This window comes from Hydractinia symbiolongicarpus, chromosome 4 (assembly GCF_029227915.1).
Source record: "Hydractinia symbiolongicarpus strain clone_291-10 chromosome 4, HSymV2.1, whole genome shotgun sequence".
Lineage (NCBI taxonomy): Eukaryota > Metazoa > Cnidaria > Hydrozoa > Anthoathecata > Hydractiniidae > Hydractinia > Hydractinia symbiolongicarpus.
In genome coordinates, this window is record NC_079878.1 from 13,564,818 (window position 1) to 13,577,238 (window position 12,421).

General features: G+C 32.1%; 1 protein-coding gene and 1 long non-coding RNA gene across 2 annotated transcripts; one reads left to right on the forward strand and one right to left on the reverse strand.

Moving 5' to 3' along the window:
* Positions 1 to 274: 274 nt before the first annotated feature.
* On the reverse strand, positions 275 to 5,992 carry LOC130641417 (cdc42 homolog). Its single transcript, XM_057448216.1, has 5 exons — positions 5,837 to 5,992; positions 2,955 to 3,110; positions 2,439 to 2,511; positions 1,617 to 1,726; positions 275 to 1,372 (listed from the first exon to the last, which is right to left on the reverse strand). The coding sequence occupies exons 2-5, from the start codon at positions 3,057 to 3,059 to the stop codon at positions 1,085 to 1,087; spliced, it is 576 nt and encodes a 191-aa protein (XP_057304199.1). The 5' UTR covers positions 3,060 to 3,110; positions 5,837 to 5,992; the 3' UTR covers positions 275 to 1,084.
* Positions 5,993 to 8,655: 2,663 nt separating this feature from the next.
* LOC130641418 (uncharacterized) lies at positions 8,656 to 12,033 on the forward strand. The gene is made up of 3 exons (XR_008982457.1): positions 8,656 to 8,750; positions 8,876 to 9,041; positions 11,823 to 12,033. It is a non-coding gene; the product is annotated as an uncharacterized LOC130641418 (long non-coding RNA).
* Positions 12,034 to 12,421: the final 388 nt, after the last annotated feature.

Here is a 12,421-nt window from a genome sequence, read left to right on the forward strand (position 1 = left end):
TTGCGTAAGCTAATCCCAGCCTTATTTCAAATTTTAACGCGATGTTTTCACCGAATTATCTCTTAACATTTTACAGTGCTGAAATAGGTAAGTTCCTAATGCTCTGTAACCGCCATTCCCTCTAGTCGGGACTACGGGAGGTGAAAGGGGGCGATCAGCGTTCCTCTAGACCTCGAACTGTATTTTAAGGCGCATTGTTACACGAAATATATGCGTATGTTCCTGTATCCGCCACCAAAGAACATTAAAGTTTAAAGAGAAAGAACAAGTAAGCTTTTATTACTGTTTTTTATTCCATTGCACCAAGAGCTGTAGCGTCCATTTTTTAGTTACAACTAATTTTTGTTTGTATAATTTAAACATAAAAATCATAACGGTAGAACGTTTAAGCACAACATATCGTAGAAAACAACTGCTGATAAACGTGGAGCACAACAGAGGAGGTTCACCTCCAAGAAGGAGAGAATAGTATCTTTTCGGTCATATTAATAACGTGCTAACTAGAAATAAATTTATTTACACATCAATGTATGTCTTATCCATACGCACAAGCAAATAGAAGTCAAAAATCCACCTTCATTTAAGGAAATTTGAGGTGCAGTGTTCATGAAAAAATACTAACGGATAAAAAATACAAAACAAGAAAGCTGGAGAATAATTTGATTTTATCAGCGATGGTTTTTCTTAAAAAAATCACTTACAAATAGCGCTCATGTTACACAAATAATTTCCACTTTATGCGGAATTATAAAAATTATACATTATTTATGGCTTAGACAATTCCATTCATTTCGAAACCATTATTAAAAATCTATACGGAGTCGATATCACTTAGTTATTGTTCACCTAGAAGGGGGCTCTGACCACACCTTAAAGATATCATCTGTTCGTAACGTATGCACCACATATTACCCCCAAACCAAAAAAAACGAAGCTACAACAGTGAATATGAATGGAAAATAGTAGAGTTTTGTTTACAGTTTACTTACAAAAAACATGGAGAATCCTTTTTTTACGCGAAGGTAATGTGTGGTGGCATCATCATCTATATATAGATAGGTATATATATACAATCAGCGTCCACTCAGAGTATTAGACACTTTTTCTTTTTCGGCTGCTCTGGTGGCTCAAGCGCAGCCAATATGGCTTCATCAAAAACGTTCTTTAAGCCCTTCTGCGTTAGGGCGGAACATTCAACAAATTTCACAGCTTTTAATTCTCGTGCTAATTTATCTCCTTGCTCTGACGAAATTGGTTTCTGTTTCGTTTTGGCTAGTTTTTCCACGATCGCTGCATCGTCCCTTAGATCCACTTGCGTGCCAACCAGGAGGAATGGTGTCTTGGGACAATGATGAGTAATTTCAGGAACCCACTAAACGTAAATCACTATGTGTTACCACATGGCAGAATTTTGCAAATGGTTTTTTACATTTTGTGTTACATTTCACGATTTAATTCAATCTCCCCTAACGTGACTTGTTTTTATACGGTCGGATTAACTTTTCGAGTTAAAAATTCTTTAGGGATTAGTGTATGTTTACTTATGTAACTTTATCTGCTTTGATTGCAAATCCTATTAATATATTTTTCAAATCGGTTCATGTAAGAATACTTACTTTTTCTTTCACATTTTCAAATGACGACGGTGCAACTACAGAAAAGCAGACGAGAAACACGTCTGTTTGAGGATATGACAATGGTCTCAATCTGTCATAGTCTTCTTGTCCTGAAAAAAATAGCAGAAACGGTCGTGCATTTAAAAAATATTGTGGATTTCGCATGCAATTATTCGAAGCAAAAGACATCTAAGTTGCAGAGGCATCCTACGACTAATCAGTTCATTTTTACTGTCTTTGGAATACTGAAGTGTTACAACATGGTGGAACTTGGTTAAAAGATATGTAAAAGATGTAAAAAGATATGAAAATAAACCTGTCTGGTTTTCTTACCCATTCCAAAAAATAAAATTGAAATTACTCTGATGATTTATATTTATAATAATAATAAACCCAAGAAGTAATGAAGTATATTAAACGAGGACTCTTGTTGTCATTCTCTCAATAAGTCTTTGTAAAATGTGCAAAACGTCAAGTGTGATATGAACATTTTTTAGAAAAAAAAGTCGACTTTAGACACACAAAAAACATCGAAACATTTGCGTCTTAAATCTGTGTTAAATCTGTTTTTAATGAGAAAACATATACGATTAAATGTTTCTAACATTCTGACGTTCCATGAATAGGTTAAATTTCCCTTTTCTGCTGAATTGCAAATAAAACCTGGTTATAGCACCAAAAATATGGCAGAGCTTGTTAGCTCCTGCTTAAAAAATATTGGAAAGCTGAGGGCTAGTTTTTGCAGCATGTTAGTAATATTTCATCAAATGTGAAAGGATTATTACAACATGTGTTTGTTGAATTTGAAGTACAAAAGCATACCTGCTGTATCAAAAAGACCTAAAGTGTATGGTTCACCACCAATCATCACTGTGACAGCATAATTATCAAACACCTAAATGAAAATATAAACCTGTCTTTACACTATACAAAAAGAACGATTTTACTGACACAAAGTGAAAGGGAGGGGATTTATTGTAAGCGACTTAGTATGCTAAATACTCTTACACTGGAATGTAAATTTACCACATTTACAAAGAATATTGACTAAAAACGTTAAAAGTTCTGAATGCAATAATTATTACAAATGATAATTATTGTGCTTAATAAGTCTTCACTTTAAAGAGAACACATAATGCAGTATGATATGGCATTTTCAATGGATGCATAGAAAATTTCTGATTAATTTATCCAATGCAGCACAAACACATTTTTACAACAAATGTAAGACTGATCCAACACAAGTACAAAAAATTAAAATGAAGTGACAATTGTCATAATTTTTTACCATGGGTAGAACTTTTAAAAATCTTTATAATAAAAAGGAATTATACTTACAGTGGGTACGTATTCGCTTGGAAATTTATTAGTTGTATATGATATAAGCAAGCATGTTTTTCCCACAGCTCCATCTCCAACCACAACGCACTTTATCGTCTGCATCTTTTAATATATAAAATATTTTCTATGTTTGCAATAGTTTTTTGTGGATTGCTATAAAAAATATAAGATATATAAGATATATATAAAATTAAAGAAAAATGAGGAAAGTAACAAATTGCACATGGAGCTGAAAAGAAAATTTTTTAATAACCTAAAAAATTTAGGCTGAGAATTAATTAACTTTTGTTTATTATTTAATCATTCAATCATTTATTTATTGTTTATATATTTGAAAAGATCCCTTGTTTGAATTTTCATGACATAGGTTAACAATGACCTTATGTTTTACAAATTTATTTTTAAGAAATTTGCTTACTCATTTAAAGAGGTTTAAAAAAAGGAGGAGGTAAATCTAAGCAATGTCCATCTAAATTATGTTCAAATTTTTAGTGCTTAAGCACTCCTTTAAAATCCATCTGTCATGCTGCTTCTTTTTCACATACCAAAGTTAGAGGAGTGTTTCAACAACAAAGCAGAACTTTCATAAAACATATTAAGAACTATGCTGTAGATATAGAAAACACTTGACTTATAGTATACTGCTGTTGAAATTTATTACCCTACTTGCAAAAGATCCAGCTGGTGTTTGAAGCTTTTTCTGAGATATGATTATATATCTGAGATAACTTGTATATAAGTTTGATGGACCTTTTAAAAAAAATACTGCAGAAACAGTTTTAGTGGCTATTGTTTTTCAGAGAACAAAAAAATTTTTTTTTCTAATAATGCGTTGTTCATTGGGTTCTTACTTTCGAGATATTTTACATAAATTTCAATGTTTATTGATTTCTGCCAGCGAAGGTGAATCTTTAAAATTGCCTGAGGAGATAGATAAAGAGATGACAGCGCAGCTAGGCAATGTTTCAATGTTTATTGATTTCCGCCAGCAAAGGGGAATCTTTAAAATTGCCTGAGGAGATAGATAGAGAGATAGAGACAGCGCAGCTATGCGGGACGCCCGCCCGAAACTTATGCAGGCTAAAGCCTAAATCCTCGTGTTGACAGATTTTTTTCTGATAACGAGGCTAAAATGAGTTTTAAACCAATAAAAATCCTAACAGTGCAACAAATTGTTTTATTATCCAATGAACAATACTTTATTTTAAAGTTTATATGCTATCTAAAGTTAAAGCTCATGCAGTGTGTAGCATAATGAAGATCGTCTTTGATGTTATTAACATTTCCCTTTAATAATTACGTCAATTCCTTCTGTACAATTTTGCAAGCACATAGACTAAACCTATATTCAACAGAACTAATTAATTATTCATGAATTTTAATTTATAAGGAATTGTTGAGGCTGAATATTTTTGGAGAAAGATAATGTATTATAGCTATAAAATCGTGACAAGTGTGTTTAAAAGAAAAGTTACCTTTCGTAACTGATTATGTAAAAAAAAATTTTGCTGCCATCTTTAAAAGATATTTTCCAAGTGGCTTTCCAGAGAAAAAGAGAAAATAGATAAATTTTCAGCCTTGCGGTTGTTCTTATTTTGTTTTTATTGTTCATCAATTTTCAGGTTTATTATTTTTCTTTTAAAATTGCTCTTATAGAGAAATGAAGTGTATGTAAGTTAAGTTAGCTATGATTTACAGTTACAATAATAATCAAAAATTGAATTTGAAAATTTTAGAATATTTAATGATTTTGTCCCCCATATTACTCAATCCTCTTCAAAGTTCAGTACTTTTACAGATTATTGCTAATGGCAGAAATCTTTAAGCCGCAGGGCTTCTTGTGTATTATAATTATGCTATAATTATAATTATTATATACATGTTTTAGAGCTAGTCCATAAACTCCATTTACAATTAGAAAAACAGCTTAGAAATGGACCTAAAGAGTTCAATATAGTTGTATACCCATTTTGTTTCAGCCTTAGCCTCAACTTTGGCCCAAATATTAAGAAACTTTTAGCAACTTGCCACAGCTACTATTTTGGCTTACAGTAAGCAGATTATTATACAGACATCACAAATGGTTGGTTAAAGCAACCTGCTGAAATTTTTTAATTAAAAGTTTGTACATACAGACTCGGAAAAGGGATAACTTTATCAGAATGGCATGCTAAAACTGCATTTAAAAGGAGGTGCAAAAGGTACCAATAATATCAATTAGCGGTTATCCCTGACTGGATAGTAGTAATGTTCAACCTCATTTTTATTGGTAAGGGTTAAAAATAAACCCCAAAGAACTTTATGCGGGACAAAATAAGTAAGCCAATAAAAAATTGATGAAGGGAACACAAGCTTTAACGTGGAAACTTCCTGGCTTAAATAAACTCAATATCCATCTCGTTTTTATTCAACCAACATAGCATGTACAGGCAAATTTGCAGCAAGTCAATGTTAAGGGTCCGTCAACATACAGTTTTTATCTCCGTTAACGGCCCCTTACAGCACTTATTTTGATTTATACATTTTATTATGGCTGTCTGCGGGCAAATTAAGCTATAAGCTACAATGACTGAAAGCATTGTACACTAATTATATTGTAACAGCGGACAATCTATTTTCCTTGTTAAAAAAATCCTGCAGAATATCAGATAAGACTCCTTTCATCATGCCTTTTCTCCTCCTTCTGCTTTAAATGTAATAGGAATGAGAATAAAAAGAAAATGTAAACAAAGTTAAAATACTTGCTTCTAACAGAACATTTATTGAATTACCGCTGCATTTTATGACAAAAAATTAAATAGTTGCAAGTAATAAGCATCTAAGAATACTATCACTGAAAATCTACTTGATTTGACAAACTCAACAGGGGTATATCTCACCTAAAAAAGTTGGAATATCCACAACCAAAACTTCTTCTTCTTGAACCGGGCGGTGGTTTGAGATGAGCCGCTTATATTACGCATGCGTTAAAATTTGCTTCATCCACAGCTTTGACATGAACCAGGTAGACCGCTAACATGGAATTGTTTAGGAATCTCGAACGAGATATACTTAAAAAAGCTGACCAGACGTTTTTGCTTTGTTTTACTTGATTTACTTTCGATAATGAAATTAAATATTTTGTTACACAATAACTCTGCAGACAAAAAGGGTGTTGGTCGTATAAATTAAAGATTATTTTGCAATGAAATAAATATTTTTAAACCGCATGAATCGTCGTTAAGACGTTATCTCACTAACTCAACATGGATTACTTTTTTAAAATTAAAATTAAATAAAGGCCTAAATTTAAATAACTATTTCGATCCAATCAGAGCAATTTTGTTGACATAGAATTATGGCCAACTCTAGCTGTTATACTATTTTTAGATTCGTGCACGGTTTGTAAAATACAGAATAAGATTTATATGAGTTTATAAATTGTCTGTTCTAATTTTGCAGAGTATTTAACATTTTCACGTTTGATTTTATTTATAACTGCCCAATATTTATATAGATTGACCCTTTGCACTATATTTATTTCTTACTTACGATATTGATTGTGTTCGGTAAAATAGTGGGCTTTAGCGGACCGCAGGGCTGACACAGCAAACAATTCTCAAAATGGCGTATCAAAGCTTGGAAAAATAAACGGAGTGTATATTCTGCCGGTACCGGCGGAAATAGTAACACGCGTTAGTCGGACGGTACCGGCTGGTTAAGGAAGAAAATTATTCTGCCGGCAGTAAATTTCCCGCCAAATCGCGTACTTAACATCATTCAGACATAATCGTAATGGCGGATGATGTTGATGGTGCATTTACTGTTGGTGAAAAGTTTGCGAGCTATAAGGATTTATGTAATAAATTAGAACGTTTTAAAGCATCACACTTCATAGATTTATGGATTAGAGATTCTCGGACAATAAAAGCTTCTCAAGGGAGAGTAAAGAAAACACTAAATCCTGAGTTAAAATATTATGAGCTAAAACTGTCTTGTGTTCATGGTGGTCGTAAATTTCACTCAGAAAGTTCAGGAAAACACTCCTCGCAGTAAGTAGATATCAATAAGTTATTTATTTCTAGCTTTTTATTGAAAATAATTTCTGCATAGTATTAGTTTAGCAAGCTCTGTTCCTCTGTGTTCACCTAGCCTAGCTAGCTACTGTTCTTTTTTCTTTATTGCAGAACACTGAAGAATAACTGCCCATTTAGTATCAAGATTAGGGCATCTGCAGATGGCCAAACTTTAGAAGTAAAAGATATAGTTGATAAACATAATCATGAACTCAACCAGGTAACTGCTAGCTACACACAGTGGTACAATTTTTATGATAAACATCATTTACCTTTATGACGTTTCGCCACCCTGTTGTGGCGTATTTCAGAGATTAAACATTGCTGTACACTGACAATTACATATAAATGACTACTATATAATAAATACAATAAAATATTGAAACCTAATAATATAATAATAATAATATAATAGTAACAATAATAAAGTGTTCAGTCATATATAACTTAAGACGTAAAAATAATGTACAAAGTCAACTTAAAAATTGTTATGTTCGAAGGTATAGTTTAACGGAAAAACGGCATGGCTCTTGCCTTGCAGTTGCGGGTTCAATTCCTGCTGCCTTCATTTATTAAATGTATATACATAATAAAATTAAAAGTAATCTTTTTAATATAAATTTGATTTTTAATGTTAATGTTATAATGTAATACATTTAAATGGTATATTTTTCATAGAAGTTGTTCAACCACTTGCCAAAACAAAGGCGTCTCACAGACCAAAGCAAGGAAAAGGCTAAGTACCTGCTCTCGATGAATGTCAACAAAAAGTTATTGCAGCAGGAACTCTCGAGAGAATGTGGGAAAGTTGTAACACTGCGAGATATTTCCAACATCGCTGCAGAAAACAAAAGAGAAAAAACTCGTAACGACCTAAACTCAGTTGTAGATATTTTAACAAATAAATACGGTTGGTTTTACTTATTTATCAACTCTGTATTATGGGGCAGTTATTGTCTTCTTTGTTTCTCTTTTGGGTTTTTTTAGCCTTCATGCTTCTATTTTGAAAGAGAATTTCTAAAAATACAGAGGTTTAACTCTTGACTTACCAATTGATACTGTAAACATGATTGCAATAAAATTTTCACTTTGTAAACAATTTGTAAATCTACTGTAGGTTGCACTGTTAGCATTCATGCTGATGAAGAAAAAAATTTGATTGGGATTTTCTTTCAAGATGATTTCATGAAAATTGTAACGGCAGCATATGCTGAAATATTTTTCATTGATGCTACATATAAGTTGACAGAACTAAAAATTCCTGTTTATTTGTTGGTGGTTGAAGATTCCATGGGTGGAACCGAGGTTGCTGCTGTGGGGCTTCTTGTATCTGAAAATGAGGATTATGTACTATATTTACTTTTTGCAAAATAATACCTTTTTGGTGTATTTATCGTGATTTCCGTTATTACTGCCGGCAGACTAATATCTCTCTTTATTCTGCCGGTAGTTGATTACTGCCGGCAGAATTAATAGCCCCCTTTATTCTGCCGGTAGTTACTGCCGGCAGACTATCTCTCTTTATTCTGCCGGTAGTTGGTTACTGCCGGCAGAATAAACACCCCTACTTATTCTGCCGGTACCGGCAGAATATCCACGTCCAAAAATAAACGATGCGAACGGTGTAGTAGAATATTCTGCCCCCCTAGATTATTCTGCCCCCCCCGTAGTTGTGACTAATTACTTTTAGTAGCAGCTATTTGTCCGGCAAGGCAGTTCGGCAAGGAAGCGAAGGAAGGTTAGTTGAATGTCAAAAATAATCTCTGACTTTGGTTTTTTATAATACGAATTAATCAAATTGGTATAAAAAAGGAGTCAAAGATGTATTTAAAGTTAAAAATAGCCAAATTCATACTCTCTTAGGAAACGAAAATGTTGACTGGCAGTTAATGGAAAAGTTTTGGTTGTGGTCAGCTAGCTGCACAAGCTGATCTAGCTACCCTTGTTGTCTGTTTTTTATCAGAGATGTCTAAATATTGCCATGACCAGAAATTACTTTGCAGAAAAGCTATCATCGTCACGAACTACCGTAAGAAATGTTTTTAAATGAGATTTTTATGCCTTTTTGGGCTGTAGCAATTGCATGCTAGGATGCAAGCGCTAGATGAAACTATAGGTCTCATTTAGTCTCTTTCTTTGCATGAAGGTATTGTTACCTTTACATGAAATCAAGGAGAAGGTATCAATGTACACTAGATAATAGTTTTAAAGCCTCACAAATGTTTCTATAGAAAGAAATGGGCCAAAAAAGACCTTTCTCCAGTGAGTACATCTTTATCTTACACAAGTAGTATAAGTTCGCCAAAACTTAGCAAAAACGCCTTACACGTATGCTACAAGTGCTGGCTTATTTACTAAAGGTTATATTTATTTCGGTTATGCGTCTTTAATCACCTTCCGTCCACCGTCCTAAAGACCTGTAATTTGCCAGGTTACATTATATACATATAATTAATATTAATGTAAATCAATTTTAAGGGACAGCAAAATTATTTTAAAAGCAAAAAACAATACTTTACAGCCAAAATTTAATTGCAAATTTTAAACCCTTTTATGTTGGAGTATATACTTTGTAGTCGGTGCAATTTGAGGCAGCTATTTGAGGCAGAATATTAATTTTGAGGCTAACAAACTTATACCACTTGACGTTAAACATTCAAAGAAGTCTATAAGAAACGCGTAACTTTAAGAATGTGCTAAAATGTTATTTGCATTCAAGACTTTATGATGAATATAATTGCAGGTAGTTAATGCTTTTTTACTTTGTTGAAGCACAATTAGCAATTATATATATACTAGTTGGTGTTCCGTGGAAAAATCCACGGGTTTGCTTGTCCCTTTTATAACGCATTGCCAGATAAAATAAAGATGTGTAATAATATTTTTTAGGTAGTTTACTTTCACCATCAGTATATATATTATATATGGACAAGTTCATAAATATCAGACACTGATTTGGACACTGCAAAAAAGCAAGAAAGCAAAATTTCCTCATAATTTGTTTATAAATCCGCCTAGGTTGCTAAAATTTTAAGGGATGCTGCGTACGCTTGTTCTTTAAAGCACTCTTTGGTATGTTTATTAAAAAAAAAATCAGGACACAAATTTATCAGAGTATTTGAACAATTTACTGATAAATTTTTAACAAACGAAAATGTCACAATGATACTCATTTTTCAATTAGATAAATGTCCTGTATTTTGTAAAGAACATTAAAATCATATCAAGTCTTATTTAATAATGCCTAAAAACAATTTTAGGGGTAATAAAATGATAAAATCTTAACAATTTACATAGCCAAACTCTACTTTATTATTGCCTTTTTAAGTGTTTTAGACTGTTATGTTAGACTCATTGAGTATTGAGTGTATAAATGGTTACTGCCACATATGGTTGACAATGCTTACTATGTGTGTTTACCGTACTATGTTTACTATGTTGAAATGCTTCTGGACAGGATTTGATAACAAAATAACTAGAAATGGAGTATATATTTACAAAGAAGAATATCCTGATTCAGATTTGTTAAGATATTATCACTTTTTTGCTTTATATATGATATATATTCAGTACTGTTCCAGTTAACTGTATTTTCATATAAAATAATTACAAAAAATAGTTATGTCTCTTTTTGTTTTGTGGTCACAAGCTGATAAAACCTAACAATTTCGTAGCTTTAGAGTGTTATATTTTTATCATTTTTGTGTCCTGGAAATAAAAAAATATGCAAAATTGCTCAGAAAGTTCCTAAAAACATCATATTCAAAGCAAAATACATAACTTGTCAAAAAAGGAGTTTAGAGCATTTTTTATCAATTTCAAAATTCTGCACTTTTTAATTTTTTATCAATTTATTGTTCCTGAAACAAACGTTAATAACTATGTTAATATTTGCTGTTATGAAACAGGGATTTCATATTCAGGAACTTCTGGCTATAATGCTAAGTCTAAAATCAAATTGGTTTTTTAACTTATTCTTTATAAACATTTTCTAATAAACTTAAAACAACTTATACCAATGTCCAAAAATCATCAAAATATGGTCTGATATTTATGAACTTGTCCATATATACAAGAGAAAAAATGCAAATTTCCAAACTATTTATAAAAGGACATTGTAACGAAGTTGATACATATTTTTGACAATTAGTCAACATTTATGTTCCAACCTTCTACTCATGAGCCCACATTACGGATTTGTTTATTGACTTTTCCAGCCTTTTGACGTATTTTTACTGATTCCATCAGGTTTTCAATGAAAAGATTACCATGGAATCTAGGAAATGAACATATTGTGATTGTGTAATACAAGAAAACATGATGAATATTATGAGTTTCATATTTTTAACTTACCCCAACAAACCAATTTCTTTAACCTCAGCAGTCGTATTTTTATTCTTCTCATTTATTTTTTTCTTCTGTGCTATACTCTTTGTCTGTGCTACCCCTGACTTCTGTCTATTATGTGTATGTCATGTATGTTCGAAATACCCCAGTCATAAGGTTAATTAATGACATTTTTGCACGATATGTAGTTATAGTTATAGTTTGTCATGAAGGACCTTCAATAGCTATGTTTTTATGTAATTTTTTTGCTGTAAATGTATTTCTTAAGGTTTGATATTCTGAGAAGTTTAGCCTTTCTAAGCTTAAGGGTTTTTTTGACTGATTTCTTTTGAAATAAATTAAGTGTAGAGGAAAGTGTATTTTAGTTTCTTTACAACTTTTGCATGCCTTGTTTAACATACCTTATGCTACAGAGCATCAGCATAAGAAAACACCCTTATTGAATTATTCTTTGTATAAATAGAAAGAAAACAACAGAAAAGAGGAAAACAGACAAATTCGTTAAAAAGACAACAGAATTTGAAGAAAAGCAAAGAATTCAAATTTTTGGAGAATTGGCCGACCCTCCAAAAACACCGCTTCTGAAATTAAAACTGGGTAATGTTTTTATGGTTACGAATATGAAAATAACAATGTACATATACAAGGAAAAGAAATTTCCAATTATAATTTAACGCCACTGTTTTTTCTGTTTTTTCATTTGAAAAACACCTATAAGGGGGGCAGAATATTCTAATGTGCTGGCTGGTTTTGCAGGCGCGTTTGATAGATTATTCCTTCTGTGTATGGATTAACCTTTTTTTAACAGATTAACATTTTAAGTCATCAATGAATGTCTGAATATTTTATCTTCCCGTAATTCCCAGAGAGGGCAGAATCTCCTAAGGGGGCAGAATATTCTACGCCACTTTTAATACCTAGCCCTCCTGGCTATTTTCCCAGGAACATTGCACAAATAATTTCTTTTGTGTATGGATTAAACGTACTCTAGTAGAGGAACATTTTGAGCCATTGGTGGATATGTGAAAGTTTCATTTCATGTAATTTACAGGGGGGGGTGTG